At 39.0% G+C, this 16,130-nt stretch overlaps 1 protein-coding gene across 8 annotated transcripts in view; it reads right to left on the reverse strand.

Moving 5' to 3' along the window:
- Positions 1–16,130, reverse strand: part of LNPK (lunapark, ER junction formation factor) — an 82,215-nt gene that overhangs the window by 43,525 nt on the left and 22,560 nt on the right. For all 8 annotated transcript variants that reach the window (XM_043505372.1, XM_038422060.2, XM_038422058.2 and 5 more), the window contains 3 exons: positions 15,635–15,675; positions 5,574–5,657; positions 5,441–5,492 (listed from right to left, as the gene is read on the reverse strand). In XM_043505372.1, coding sequence (XP_043361307.1) covers positions 5,441–5,492; positions 5,574–5,657; positions 15,635–15,675 — 177 coding nt within the window. The remainder of the gene's footprint in view (positions 1–5,440; positions 5,493–5,573; positions 5,658–15,634; positions 15,676–16,130) is intronic.

The raw sequence follows: 16,130 nt of genomic DNA on the forward strand, positions 1-16,130 counted from the left end.
AAAAATGTGCCATGAAACCAAAGATATACCTGACATACATTGATGAGATCTCCACATGCTTTTCACAACATGTGATGTACCTCATTCAGTGCATCAAATGCCCCAACAAAAACAATGTGGATGAAACCAGACATTCATTAGGCTCTCAAATGAACTCTGACAGAAAAATGATAAATGACAAACATACCATCACCCATGGGTAAAACACTTTTCACAAAGTGATCAATCCAAATCTGACTTCAGTCCTCGTCCTCAAAGGAAACCTACACAACAACTTCAAAGATGATCTTGAGAACTTAAATTCATAACTCTGCTAGCCACTACAAACCACAGACTAAAAATACACTGGTTTTAAGACTCATTACAATTGTAACACACCTTACTGCCTACTAACTCTTAATTTCCCACTTTATTTTAAGTACTACATGTGAACCCCTCATGCTTAACAGTATGTTCCACCTTGTATTTAGCTTGGACATTCAGGTCCCCTCCCTCGATCCGAAGAACTCTGTGAAGACTTGTCCTTTCCACCAACAGAAGTTGGAATAAAAGATATTACCTCACATATCTTGTCTGTCTTTAGAAACACATTACAGTAATAAATAAAGCTGGATTTTAATTTATTTTATTTATTTTTACGCACTGCAGTAGTGTGGACATTTACATGAAATCAGCAGATAAATAGTTTACTACGCCCCTTTCCAAAGGGGGGGAAAAAAAATCTCACAGAACACCAGTGTCGACCAGATGAAAATTAAACCAGTAGTGTGCATGACTGATAAGTGCATTGCAGGCACTTTTTTTTTTTTTTTTTTTGACGGTTTTCCTTGTTACCTACACTGATAATTCACTAAAATTTTGGTGACAACAGCTTATTTGAAGACTTGTGTCAAGGGTTAACTGAGATCAAAGGAAAACTGGCCACTTGTTATCTTTAGGGAGTGAATTGTCTCCCAAAACCTCAAATTACTGTATATTCAAATAATCAAACATAGACCAGGTCTACACTAAAAAGTTAAGTTGACCCAGCTACATGGCTCAGGGGTATGACAAATCCACACCTCTGAACAACGTAGCTATGCTGATCTAACCCCTGGTGCAGACAACTCTAAATTCACAGAAGAATTCTTCCGTTGACCCGGCTACCGACTCTTGGGGAGATGGATTACCTATGCAGACAGGAGAACCCCTCCCATTGCTGCATGAGTGGCTACACTTAAGCATTACCGTGGTGTAGCTGTGTGCCGCTACTAAACTGTGCCGCTAAAGCATTTTAAGTGTACACATAGGCTTAGTCAACACTTGTCAGCCTCCAGTGCTGGCAAAAGGTTAACTGACCTCTGTTCAGCATCACTGGGTGGTATATGGGCCTACTGCTCTAGAAAATATTGATAATTTTTATTGTAATTTGGTGCAAGTAAGCTAATTTTAACCATGTTTTACATTCAAGTGCTTCTTCACCCTGTTACACAATTTTTACAAAAAAGGGCAGGTCTAGATCAAGATGTAACAGTGTGCCTGCTGCACATACTGTATGGCAAGATCTCATTCTCCTCTGAAGAGTGGAAACAAAAAAAGCCAAAGAAACTAGATTGAGAACAGACATCAGAAAAGACAGCTGTGATAAACCATTATTTACCAGGGATAAACTGTGCCAAACATGCTTCTCCCACTCAGCTCTCTACCTTCCAATCCCTCCTACATCTCCTTTGTAAAATCCTAAATGAAGTACGTGTATCATATTTCAGCCTTCTCCCATCCTTATCCCATCCTTATCCCATCCTTTGTCTTTCCCTACCAGTGCCCTTTTTTGTCTTGTTTCTAAATTCCTCCTTAGTCCAAATCTTCTTTTTTGTAATTATCTTTTTCACCATCCTCCACTATACAGTCCTTCATCCCTCGCCCCAGCTAGTATTTTTTTCACCACATATGGAGAGCAAGGTCAGTGGGGCCCTTATTATCAGGACTGCATTCTGCTTTGTGCTGTACCTGGGGTTTAGGGCACAGCCTATCAACCTCCAAAGATTTTGCAGAATAGAAGCAAGAAGGGAGGAGTACTGATAGGTGGGAATACAGTAAAAGCATCTGGCATAGAGAGACTGTCAAACAATGCATAAGGTGCGGAGGAGAATTCTTTTGCTTAAGCAGTTTCCCTGCTCCGCTGCTCTTGTGCTGGCCTGCAGGCTTAGAGAGGACGAAAGGGTTGATGGGAGATGGAACAGAAAGAAAGACAGAAAGAACTATTTTCAATGGTGTGTGTATATGAGGTGCCCTTTAAGCTTCTGTGCTCCTTTACCACTTACTGCTTTCATCAGCTGCACTTCAGTCAGCAAGAACAGGGTAGACAATGCTTGTATGCCTATCCTAGACCAACCACCACTTTTCTGCTAAACCTCTGAATCTTTCTATTCCTAAAGTACATGCCATAGGCAATTTTTGCTACAAGGTTTCACAAATGTTTGTTGATTTCAGTGAAAACTATCCCCACTGGGAGAAGGTAATATTTTAGTAGCTGTAATATTCAAGTCACATTCACCTTAAAAGATCATGAAGTAATTTAATGCTTGGGGAAAAAAAGCAGGAGTTCCCTTCGTCCAGCAAACAGGTACACCTGGAGTTACCTTACAAGTGGAGAATCTGTGTTAACAAGGCCAATTCAGTCAGGGTGGATGTGGTCCACTCCCACTCTCTTAGTATTGACACCTCCTGGAGTGTCGGAGTGGACCACATCCACCCTGACTGAATTGGCCTTGTTAACACTGATTCTCCACTTGTAAGGTAACTCCCTTCTCTTCATGTGTCAGTATATTTATGCCTGCATCTGTAATTTTCACTCCTTGTATCTGAAGAACTGGGGGGTTTTACCCACGAAAGCTTATGTCCAAATCTGTTAGTCTTTAAAGTGCCACCGGACTCCTCGTTGTTTTTAATCCTACTGTTTAAGACTAGAACTATTTATTTAAAAAGCAACCAGCATTGCATTATTTCCAAACATTTAGACTAATTCTTTTCTACAGACAAATGACTGCTATGCAATTGTGGATCCACCAGATCTTTGAAGTAAACAGCTCTTCAGCTTTATAGTTTCCATTTTCATCTCTTCAAACATTTTCTTTTTTTATTCTGTCATGAGTGCAACATTAAAATTGAGACCAATCTGGCCACACTTTCAATATTACTTATCTTCTTTTTAAGAGTACAGAATTTACAAGTATTGACATTTAACTGATAATTGAGTTTCTAATATCTACTGCACTTCTGACCAGTTTAAGTGAAGAGAAAACTTAATTAAGGTTTGCACATAATTTAAATATGTTGCATTAATTTAATCAAATTACATACATGCAGACTTACATTTATCATATGGATCATTTTGAAATTGATATTTAGTTGCACCAATCGTGAATTATATACTGCACAAACCAGAAGCAGATACTGGTTTCATCTCGGAGTTACTACCTACTTTGAATAGCACTACCCAAGCCATACTTCAGAACCTAACAATATTCTTCTTGAGGGCCTGACCTATAAGGTGAAACACATCTATTAAAGAAAATCAGAGATTAACAAAGTTAAACTGGGCTGGTAGCAAACTAGTCCAATTTTCACACAGCACTTTGAGCCACAATGCCTGTAAAGAAACTAGGAATACGTTTCCAGGCAGCTTCACTCTTCATCCACCACTACTCAAATGCTCAGGAAAGCAGTGATGATCTAGCTCTGGTGCATCTACTGATCTAACTCAAGAAAAAGAATGAGGACTAAAAGGATAAAAGATATACCCTAGCTCAAAACAGAAGTTAGGGCTTCAGACAGGAATTGCACTGAAATTCTATGGCTGGTGTTATTCAGGAGATCAGACTACATGATCATAATGGTCCCTTCTGGCCTTAGTATCTAGGACTCTAGGATTAGGACAGTTAAACACAGTGGAGAAGAGAAGACAGACTGTTGCCAAGACATCAGGAAACCAAAGGAGAAGGCTGTTTGTGAAAACAGCACACTGCAAAACCTGCACATTGTCACTACAACAGCAAGCAAGAATGGGCTAGTAAAAAAATCATGATAATTTTGGAAGACTGAGCAAAAGCAAAAGAAAGAGTGGATTTTATTCAACTGAAAGGAGAATTATACAAACAGCTTTAGTGGCAAATTGTAATCTATTTCATATTGTACAAATATCATAACCAGCATTCCAGAAGCTGTGACATGTAAGAAAGTGATTTGAAATAGCCATGATGGTTTAAAATTAGGCCTCCTCAAGCTCTTTCCTTCTTCCCAAACTCAACAGATCACAAGTAATTGTGGGAACAGGATGAAAACTAAATAATGGTTTGACTATGTAGGAGTCTTCCAACCAGACTCCCACAAGAGCAGTCAGGGCTACCATGCAACCACCAAAGATATACAAGAGTTGCCAAGCTCCCACATGTGCTCAGCTGGAAACATTAATCTGTTATTGAAAAATCATATTGAAAAATCCCTCCGATTCTATAATTACTTGTAGTGAACACTAGACCCTGTGCAGCCCCATTGAGTGACTTGCTTTAAAAGCAAATTAATCCTTAAAATTTTTTTTCTTCAGTTATATTCATCCAACGACACATTTAGATTTGAAATAGTAGCATTATTGCAATATTATTGTAGCATTTCATATTTACTTAATGCTATCAATTTTAACCAGGAGAATAATTTAAGTTTTCCCAAAAAGACTAGTGTGTTTACAGTCCTATTTCTGAATTAGAGCCATTCCACTTGATGTGATAAATTTTACCTTCTTTTTTGGGGTGGGAGAATGCATGTTTCTCAGCATAAGCCTTTTCTTTAATGATTTTTAATACCTAATCATTTTCTATTTCACTAGCATACATAGTAGTACAAACTTTAAATGGAAAGGTCTAAAACAGTTAAAAACTGTCATGTTTTAGCACTCCACAAAATATTCAGGTTATCTCTGCATTAACTTTTATCTCTAAAACTTTACCCTGGGAGTGTTTTGACTAAGTAAAGAAAAATACAAATGAGTTGGTAGGAAAACCAAATCAGTCATTACATTAAAAACTCTGAACATAACTGTTGACTGCGAACTAGCATTCTGAGGGATTACCACCCAGAAAAATCTCATCTCTGAAGATACACAAAACATGAATCTGGCTCCAAAATACACTTTATCAACATCAAGCAGCATTAAACATTTAACTGGCTGAAAAAGCATTAAATTCATTCATCAAATAACAGACCCACTACTAAATAAGAGCAACTAATAGGCACAACCCAATACCAATTCCCTCCATACCCCCCAAAATTTAATCCCAGTTTACCAGACAATTCCCATTTAAAAAAAAAAAAAAAAAAGAAAAAAAAAAAGACTCCTCTAGTGGAATTTGTTGCTATAAATACTGATCTTTCATGAAGAGCAGCAATTTCACAGAACAATTACCTTGTCCAGGTCTTGGAGTTGCAGATGCTCCAGCAGATGGTAGTTCAACCTCCTGTCAATTATAGTAATATTATAAAAGTGTAGCATCAAGAAAACATTTTATAATAAATTAGTATTGATACCAGATTCTTACCTTTGCCTTCTTAGATTCTGGATCAAACCTTTCAAGAATTAATTTAGCAGTCTTATAAGTTTCCTTTTCCATTACTTCTTCAAGCTAGAAACAAAGGTTTCACAGGTCAAGACAGACTTCTTTTAAAAAAAGATTTCAAATGTTTATTTTTCTATTTACAAGCATCACATTAAAATTTGCAAGAGTGTAAAGCTTAGTCCAACCAAGCATTAATGTGCTCAGCCACTTTGATTTACTGCATTCAAAGGAAACAAAATCTAGTTTTAAAAAATTGTTTGTAACTTCTACTCAATAGCTTTATTTCAAGGAAACACCAAATATTGTTAATTGTTTACATATAATGAGGAGAATAATTACATGCACCAACTTCAATAATGGAATGTGCAAAAATCTATCAGCTATCATTATTGGAAGTTATTAGACATGACAAGCAAATGACAGGCAATTCCTCAGATTTATTTCCTCATAGCACTTAATGCTATTAATTTAAAGAAGGTCATTAGCCAAGTGCTTTACAGAATAAAGTCTCTGTGCCAATTAACTGCTGTCAGCATCGATTTTAGATTATTTATTAGCAGAAGCAATTAGCTTGCTGCAAATGCTGTGAAAACTCACTAAGTGGGAGAACAGCCATGGAATTTGCTCAAGTGACTTTAAAGGCTAAATTCTATCTTTACAGTTATGTTCAAACTGCTTTTCAGAAACAACTGAACATGTTAAGAATTTAAATAAAAATTTACTGAGTATTATGCATACTTTAGGGAGCATAATTAAAACATTTCATTATTACAGCATTTTATTTACAATGCACTCAAGTGGCTTTATAGCTAATACATGGGCTTAATTAAAAAAGTAATCACTAGTAAAGTATCTTTTTAGCAGTTAATAGCTAACATCAGAAGAAGCTGAACTTTAGAACACATACACATAGTTAAGACAAATGGCTAATATGTACAGTGAATATAAAGTATTTTACAGAGTCTTAGATAGACCTTATTCCTCAGATATTCCAGCATCAAATAATATTTTGTTTAGAGTACAATAGTTTCATATTATGTTTGGCTGCTGGTGTGAACAGTTGGTAACTTAAAAGGTCAGTGGCCGCAAAATTAAAGTTCTGTCAGTCATTTATCGCTGCTAAGAAGTAAATTTACTGAGACTTCAAGACCACTAGTTTGTAGAGAGTGGGATGGATGCAATTTTCATTTCTCACCTGCAGATTAGTGATAATAGCTTACCAACTATAATAGTTCCTTCTTATCCAGACAGATCCCAGAACATGTGTAAATAAAATTCACTTAATTCACAATGGAAATGCAGCATCTGTTTAACAGCTCACAGCAACACTCGCAATGGTTTAAGGCAGGAAATGAAATATTATCCAGATTGTATATTAAGCACAACTGAAACCACTAAATGATTAGGGAAATAAAAAGCAATTCTCTACCTGAAATTTGAGCAGGATATTGAGGTTAGCCTACCATCCTTGCAAAAAGTGCAATGGAGCTTTAGTACGATATGAGAAATAAGGATCTAGAATACACATCCCTCAATAATATTTCTCAGGAGAAGGGGAGGCCAGAAGGGAAATCTCAATATGGATGAAAGAGATTTGGGAAAGGAGGCTTGGGAAGGTGCCAGTTATGGTGACATATCACTTTATGAAGGCCAAATTAAGGAGCACCTTGGTCAACCTCTGGCTCCTCCCCCAACTCAGAAGCCCTGAAACTGGGCTAATTACTTGTTCCTTTTCATGCTACTGGAGAGTAGTTAAAAGATGGGTGTCATGTTTTCATTGCTCTTTGGTAGCCACACAAGAGAAGAGGAAACTGAAGGCAAGTAGCCAGCACCACACAAAGGCCTTTAGAAAGGTCTCTGTGCACTTCCATTTTCCTCCAGCAGATGACTTGGGAGAGGCTCCACAACCGTTTCAGCTCTCCTGTAAAACTGAACCAACCATGAAAGCTAGTATACACTAACACTATCCCATCACCAAGGGAAAGTAACATTCTCCCATTATGCCCCTCTGCTTTCCTTTGGGGAACAACAGGGGTCAATCTGAGTGGTGGTGAAGAAACAGCACAGACTCTTCATGCCATCAAAGGCTTGTAGTAGCCTTTTTCACTCAGACCTCTTGCTGGGAGCACTGCCACTGCAGCTCTAGATTGCCTTCAGTTTCTTGATCTCTACAGCCACAAAAATAGCATAGGAGCAATGAAAACCTATCCCTGATCTCTCCTCAGCATCAGCAAGGCAGTGACAGATAAGCAGCCTTGCTCCAAAGCATCACAGTGGCCTATAGGTAGCATGAAATATCTGCTTAGTAAAGTTTTTAAATGGTTCCAGTAGACTACAAACCTGGTAGTCCACTTTCAGTGCAAGGCTCTATTACAATATTTTTATGGACCAAGGATTCCCCATTCAAATGATTTGATGCTTTTTCCTTACAGCCTGTTAATGACAATCTGCCAAATAAAATAAATTCTATACCATTTTAAGATTAGATTCTCACCTAGTTATCCTGTGTATTGTGTCTGAAATTATTGTCTGCATAAACTGATTGCAAGCCCTCTAGATACGAAGTGTAGTGCTAAAATAAATGAAGTATTGCAGAGGATCTTGGAAGAAGTCAATGTTACATGTAAGGATACAACAAAAATTTTGTTAGAGGTCAAACCCAATAGCTTTTATTTCTTGATTTCTCTATACACTTTCCATTAGTAATGGCCCCAGATCCTAGCAGGACCCAGCATCATGAAAGGCAGTTGCTCTTCATCTTCAAGAGCACGCACATGTAGTTCTATGTTCTCCACACCTCCCTTTCAATGTAACAAGACATCTGGAGAGGCTACAATAGGTCACAGGTTCTATTTTCAACAATATAGCTATGACATCCACTTCATCTCCTTTTCTGTTAGACGCAACCAATGGTGTCACCAAGGATGTTAGTGTCTGCCAAAGATTAACACATGGACAGACTGCAATTTACTCAAAGTGACCCATGCAAGAATGAAGCGATGGGTGAAGTGAAGCACTTCAAAGAGCTAGCCAAGACATTGACCTCTCTTCCATAGGGCATCTTCACCTTCCATTCATCAAGGTAGTAGAGTCAGGTTCCTCCTGATCATTCACATGGCAACTCATTGGTGAGAAATCTCATTCACCTCCAGCTTTTAAGGAAACTACGCCTATTTCTTTCTTATAAGAATTAAGCCAAAGATATACTCCACATTTAGGCTAGATTACTGTAATTAAGTGCATTTAGGACTGAAGGTGGAGACAACATGGAAAATCTAATTTGTACAAAATGCAGCAGCCCAACTTCTCAGTAACCAGAGTCATAAAAATAATGGAACTCTCTCTGTACCTTGATACCACCCTACAAACAGCGGTTTTCAAACTCTCTCATCAAGGTAAGCATATCTTAAAAAGAGATGGGCTCAAGGACCACAATCTCACCTGTTCATAATTTCATGGATGGTCTGCTCTCCAACTGGCAATCAACAGAATTTTTGTAGCAACTACATCAATTGCATGTTTGGAAAAGTATTATTATCAATGCATTTTAAGCTTCTTTTAAGTTGATTTAGCAGCTAAAAATTTGGGGAACCAGCAGCACACCATGCCAATTGCTAACATTCCATTCCACCACAAATGGTCCAAATAGTTCAACTAGAGAACTAAAAGAATCAGATGTTAACTGAGCTGCAAGATTAATTCACATCTTTTATATAAAATGTCTGAGTTAATATAGCAATCCTTTATTTAAAACAGGAACTAAAATGCATACATTAGGCCACAACAGACTGTACTCTGAGTAGATCATAATCTGAGCAAACAGTAAAGTGAACAAATCTAGCCTTTTTTTGTGGACATTCCATCAAAAAGCAGACAAAAATGCCTCCAATTCATTCATTTGGAATTAAAATGCATTTTTTGTTAATTTTACTTTACAGATTAAATGTGAACACAGTTCACTATAAACCCTGTACTCTAGGAGACGTATTGTCTAAGACTGTCTCACCCTCCCTTACTGTTTATGCAAAACTTTTGCTGCTGTGTTGTCCATGAGAACATGAAGATTCTGACCCTTGATGTGAGAGAAAAAAGCTTAACAGGCCATAGGCCACAACTCCTGCACGTTTGTGTGAAGACCCAAATCTTGTTGGGCTCACAGACCTTGACTTCATAAGTTTTCTAGGTGAGCTTCCCAACCTAGAAAAGAAGTATCTGTAACAAGAGTTATTGTGGGTAAGGGAAGGGCAAAGGAATTGTCTGGGTCCATCCACCAGTCCAAGGAGGCTAGCATTCCTGCAAGGACTCAAAGTAGAATGTCCAGTGGTTGAGGATTCAGTGAGTAGAGTGACCTTAACCAGTCCTGCAATTTCCTGAGATGAAGTCTGGCATGCCAAACCACATATGGCCCAGCAGTCTGTGGCAATTTCTCACTCTTGTAAGCGGATGGGCTTTGAGGTCTATGGAAAACTTAACATTATCACAAAGTTGGCATGAAGTAAGAGCACCCTGACTACCGTAGAATCCAGAATCATCCCTATAATTCTATTCTCTGAACAGAATATTTACCTGTCCTTGTTTATCCACATACCCTGAACACGTAAGAGATACCATATTTTGGAGAGACAGACTTCTACTTGGAGCATGGATCGACCTCACACAAGGCAGTCACCCAAGTAAGGAAATACTTGTACACCTGCTTTCCTTAGGAATGCAGCCACCGCTACCACACATTTTATAAATACTCTCAGGGTCACAGACCGGCCAAAGGACAAGACCAAAAACTGATAATGGGCCTTGTTGACCAGATATCTTAGCAACCTACTGTGGCGTTGATAGTTAGCCACATAGAAACATGTGTCCTTCAAGTCGAGGCTAGCATACTAGTTGCCATGATCAGAGGCGGAGAGGATGATTATGGATGCCAGGGTGAGCATGCAAAACCTTATTTTCTTTATACATTTGTTCAGATTTTGCAGGTCTAAAATGGGCCTGAGATCTCCTTTAGCCTTTGGGATCAGGAAGTAACACGAATAGAAACCTTCTCCGGAAAAGAGGGGGAGCCTCTTCTATAGGTCTCAAATGAAGAAGGGACTGGACCTCCTGGAGAACAACCTTGGGAGAGTGAACCCTGAAAATAGGAAGGAAGGAAGGAGAACATGGAAATAAACTACAGAGTATTTCTGTTCCACAATACATAGGATCCACTGATCTGTGGGACTCAGCAAATAGGAAATGGGACAACCCCTTGGAAAAAACAGGGAAGGGAGATACTGCAACGATATGATCTGGTACCCTGTCCTCAACAAGGCAGTCAAAAAAAACCAGACTGCATCAAAAAGCCTGCCTCAGAAAAAAACTGACGCAGTATAGGTCTCCTCCAGCAGTTTCTTCCCCCTTTTTGGCCTAAGGAGGAAGAGTGGGTATCTCTGAAGAGACTTAGGGCAGAATTGTTTTCGTTTAGGGAACAGCATGTAAATTCCCAACAAATTCAAAGTGGCCCTTCATTCTTTGAGACTTTGCAGCATCTCATCCAACAGCCTGCCCCATCCCTGATCCCCCTCCTCCCCTCCAAACCCCTCGGTCCCAGCCCGGAGCACCCTCCTGCACCCCAAACCCTTCTTCACCAGCCCCACCCCAGGGCCGGCAGCCCCAGCCAGAGCCCTCACTCCCCTGCCTGTACCCCTACCCCCAATTTTGTGAACATTCATGGCCTGCCATACAATTTCCATACCCTGATGTGGCCCTCAGACCAAAAAGTTTGCCCACCCATCCTAGATCATCTGCTAGACCTCTTGAGGTATACCCAAATGTTTGAAGCCACGAACATCTGCACAAAGTTACTGAGGATGCCATAACTCTGGCTGCTGAATCTGAAGCAGCCTGCATAGAGGTCCTAGCCACCAGTTTGCTCTCTTATAAGGAGGTCTTGCCTGGCATCCTCTGGCAATTTGTCTGAGAACTTCACTACATTACCCCCGAGGAATAAGTCATACCTTCCCAGTAAGGCTTGCTGGTTAGAAAAACAAAATTGTAGGCTAGCTGGGAAATAAATCTTTCTATCAAAAAGGTCTAGTCTCTTTGCACCCTTCTCCTTTGGGGTAGAAGGTGGTCATTCCTGATGCACTCTTTCATATACTTTTGAGACAATCAAGGAACCTGGGAGGGATAGGTATAAAAATGCTCTCAGCCTTGAGAAGGCACACAGTTCCTTCCAGGAGCGCCGGAAAAGGTAGGGCCAGGGAGCCATGACCCCATCTCTTTTAAAAGTGGGAGGACTATGCCCTTCCACTCTTTACCAGCCACAAGGGCAAGCAACAGGGGAAGGAGGAAGAGAGGAGTGAGCGTGGGGGGAGGCCTTGGGATGGCACAAGGATGGGGTCTCGGAGGAGCGGGCAGCTGTGGCCCCTACACTTTTAGGGAGCTTCCGCTGCTTATGGTCCTTCTTTCAGATATCTTGGTTGTCAGAGGCAGCAAGAGGATGATATTTTCCACAAGGCTCTTATAGGCTCCAGGGTGGCCTCATTGATGGGGGGAGCCACTCTAGAAGGCCCTGTTGAACCCAGAACATCCATGAGGCTATATGAATTCTCCTGGACCATCTCAACAGGGATATCAAGAGAATTAACTATTCTCTTTGAAAGGACTTAGTAAGCCCTGCAGTCATCTTGGACAGGTGAGGTGTCTCTAAGAGCCACAGTCTCATCTGGCAATGACAAGGACGAAAGTAAAGGAGGCAGAGACTGGTCTTCCTGCAGCATAGTGGGTGGATGTTCCAAAGGTTGCAAGCCTTAAGGATTTTGCTCAATACTAACATCCTCCTCCTGGTCCTCATAGGGGTGTCTAGAAGCAGGGAACATGCTCACAGGTTTCAGTAGGCCATGGGTATGGCCTAGGACCACAACCACAAGTACTCCAAAGTTATCTCTCTGGAGTGTCTCTGTACCTCTGGTGGGAACCAGGAACAAAACACACTTGATGAAGGACAAAGAGTGCCATCATCTGTCTTGGGAGCAAGGGACACAAGAGCCTCCTCAGACTTCACGAAAGAGAGTGAGTCAGCTGACAATTGTGGTGTCCCACATACCATCATCATCATCATCAATATTAAAAAATTAAGCATGATTTTACCCTTCTAATATTCATTAAAGAGTAACCTTTTACTTCATAGAGAAGTAAAGTATAGCCAAAAATACTATTTTTTCACACTTAAAAATATTAAAGTATAATTAGTTAAATATAAACAGAGTATAATTTGAACCATGATTTGCTAACTCTTGTTAAGGAGCTATTTGAATGTAGAGGTGAAAAACAAGTTAGACACTATTTACATGCTGTGAGGACATAGAAGGGTACATATTTAGTGAATCGGGGTGATAGCTCAGTTAACAGAAACCCCTCTTTGAATTTCTTGGGTTCACAAGGAAGACAGCAGTTTAGTAGTTAGAGCAGACTGATTAGTCAGTTAATTCTTATTCCCAGAGTTCCATGTGACCTTTGTCATCACAACTTGTGTTTCATTTTCCTGTCTGTAGAGCTAAGGGGTTGAGGCTTAATGACAGTATAACACTCATATCCTTGGAGGAAAGAAGTCATAGAAGCCATAAAATATCAATCAACAATACTTTCCCAGTTTCACTAGGCTCTTCCAATTCAACTTTTAAATTATATTTATTCACACTAGGCCAATTTGCTTGACTAACTACATGCATAATGCTTTAGAAACTGAGACTTAACAATGGTAGAAGGGAGAGATTTCTATACTGGCTGCAGAACATTAGTCTTGTCACAGACATCAAGAAATGTTCCCTTGTTTGCTGAAATGCCCAGATTTCAATTGTTTTCCACGTACCCACCATTCCCACCCTCATTCTTATGTCCCAGTAGCATCCATTCCCTTATCCAACGTCTCCTTCAACAAAAGCCAGACTCTTCACTACAGACCCAGATTCTAAACTTCTTGCACTCAATAGACTACTCCTATTTTAAATTTGTTGTTGTACCTTCATCATAATAAAGTGAGCAAAACTGTATACTAATCAAAATTCAGCCTCACTAGTCCTTTTACCATACTAGAATTTAAGAGTGCTTTTTGCTTCCAGGAAGTCAAGCAGCTTTACTGACATTTAGAAAGTTTTAGAGTGAAAATAAGCGTTCAGAAACTCTCCTGTTATTTGTTTGCATCTACTAGCACTTGTTTGGACAGTACACATGCAATGTAATCTTCCTGAGGTGAGATTTAAAAAAAAAAAAAAAATGTAATGGGCAGTTGCATCTATTTAAGCCATTCTGAAGGAAAAAGTGAACTCCCCTTTCTTCCACCACCACTCTAATTGAATGGGTCCTCTACCAGTGTCAGTTTACAGATGCAGATCTCTAAATATGCAGAGGAGGAGGATTAGATGCGATGTCACTGGTAAATTGGGACAGTTACCTTTAACTTGTTTTTATTCCATTTCAATTTAACCCCCACATCAGTAAAAAGCAAAACAGAGTGGAAGATTAGTAAGGTCACCTTTCCCTGTAACGGACAGGTACTGCTATCTGCTTTATGCTGTTCCCCTCCAAACAATTGACTGTCTTACAGATAACACACTCTTTTGGAGATCTTGCCTTAATACAGCATGCTAGTGACATGTCCTGAAACATTTATTCTTCTTTGATGATTGATTTCTAAGTAGGAAAGAAAAAGTATGGATTATTTGGCCCTCCTTCTGTCCATCAGAAAGTGCTATAATGCAGCAAGTTTTAGGATAATCTGTTTCAAACAAATATTCACAGCTTTTGCAGTTTCGTTTCCATATTTGGTTGAAGTAAGCTACCAAAAGGTAAAGCAGCATTTTTGTAAGGACACTACTGTAGTTATGGCTGATGCACATATGGAGAAAAGATTTGGGGCTTCTAGTTCTGCCACCTGCTTGGCTGCTGTCATATCAAATCGTACCACATTAGAAGAATTCAATGAAAAAAAGAGGGTCACCTCACATGTTTAAGATTAGAGAAGTACTGCTGAGACAGCATCTCCATACCTTGGACATAAAGTCCACAGGAGCAAAGAGATTCTAAGAAACTTGGAGAGTAAAATATATGATGACCAAATTATGAAGGGAGTCTAGTGACTTGGGTGACAGTCTCTTTCCAAAGCCAAATGATTAGCACTTAAGTGTATGCTTGATAGCACAACGTAGAAGAATGAAGTGTAATCTTTGCATAAGTGAACGAAGATCTTCCTTATCATATTGAAAATCAGAATGGAATGGTTCCCAATGTTGCACCATTGTAATGAAAGAAAGAATTCTTAAAGCCCAGGAACTCTTTCAACTCAAAATCCAGGCTACTAAGATTAAGTGTGGATCCAGGTGAAGCAAAAAGTACTTGTGAGTGCCAGTTTCAGACTTTTTTGGAAGTGTTGTTTGAAGAGCTACATAAAAAAGTGGATGAGCTCAGAGAGGGAGAGGCTGATAGGATAGACAAAAAAATATGAAGTATGGAAGAGAGATTTTGGAGAAGAGGGAATGAAAGGAAGGAGACAGAGAACATTGCAGGGAGAAAGAAGGAAAAGAAGAAACTGTCACGGCAATGCAGGAAAAGATACACCATAATTTATTACAGAAAAGAAAAAATAGAACAAAGCCAGAAAGGGAGATAAGGTAACAAAAAAGTTACATTTTTTTTTTTAACCTCAAGCAAACAAAGTTAATTGACGATATTACTTTTAAATTATTGGGGTGTGGTTTTAGTGACACAGCAGCACAGATATTTTTCACCTTGACTAGGTTTAGTCCTCATGCCAGTGGGCTTCAGGTAAGTGAGATGGGATGTCCAAATAAACTAAAGTGAGATTGATTTTCAAATGCAAGAATCAATTTTGGTTATTTTTCGTGAGGGACAAGACCTCAAATTATGTATTGTAAACACATTACAAAAAGATAGGGTGGGAAAGAAAGGAAATTATGTTCTATAGTCAATCTCAGTTAGCAGAGCTGTAGAGAGAATGTTTAACAGGATATAATGGATAAGATTTATTTGAAAAAAAATTTACTCACTATTTTTTTCTTTTGGGATTTTAGCTCTTCTAATGCTTCACCTAAAAAAACCCCAAGATTTAGGTTAGTTTTTATATTAAAAATGTGATAAATATATTTCAGCATAGATTAACTGAATATTTCTCTCACTTGTGAGAGCCAAACAATATTTTCCATTCACTGGCCCCAAGTAATCCCAGTACATTAGCAAATCCTTCTTGTGCTTAGTTTATTTTCACATAAGAGTTTTAAATAAGCCACCTAAACCTATTGGCAGTTTCAAGTTTTAATTATAAACCTTTTAAAGCACCACTTAATTAAATGAACTAGTACAGCATAAGTCCTGTTTTGACCTATATTAAAATTGGTGCAACAATAGCAATATTTGTTTAAATATGCCAATTCAGTTGACTTTACAGAAAACATTTTAGATTCCCAGATTCACATGTTTAATACAGTTTCTACAGTGCTGTTGTAGCTGTGTTGGTCCTAGGATATTAAAAAGAGATGAGGTTGG

The sequence above is a fragment of the Dermochelys coriacea genome, chromosome 11 (assembly GCF_009764565.3).
Source record: "Dermochelys coriacea isolate rDerCor1 chromosome 11, rDerCor1.pri.v4, whole genome shotgun sequence".
NCBI lineage: Eukaryota > Metazoa > Chordata > Testudines > Dermochelyidae > Dermochelys > Dermochelys coriacea.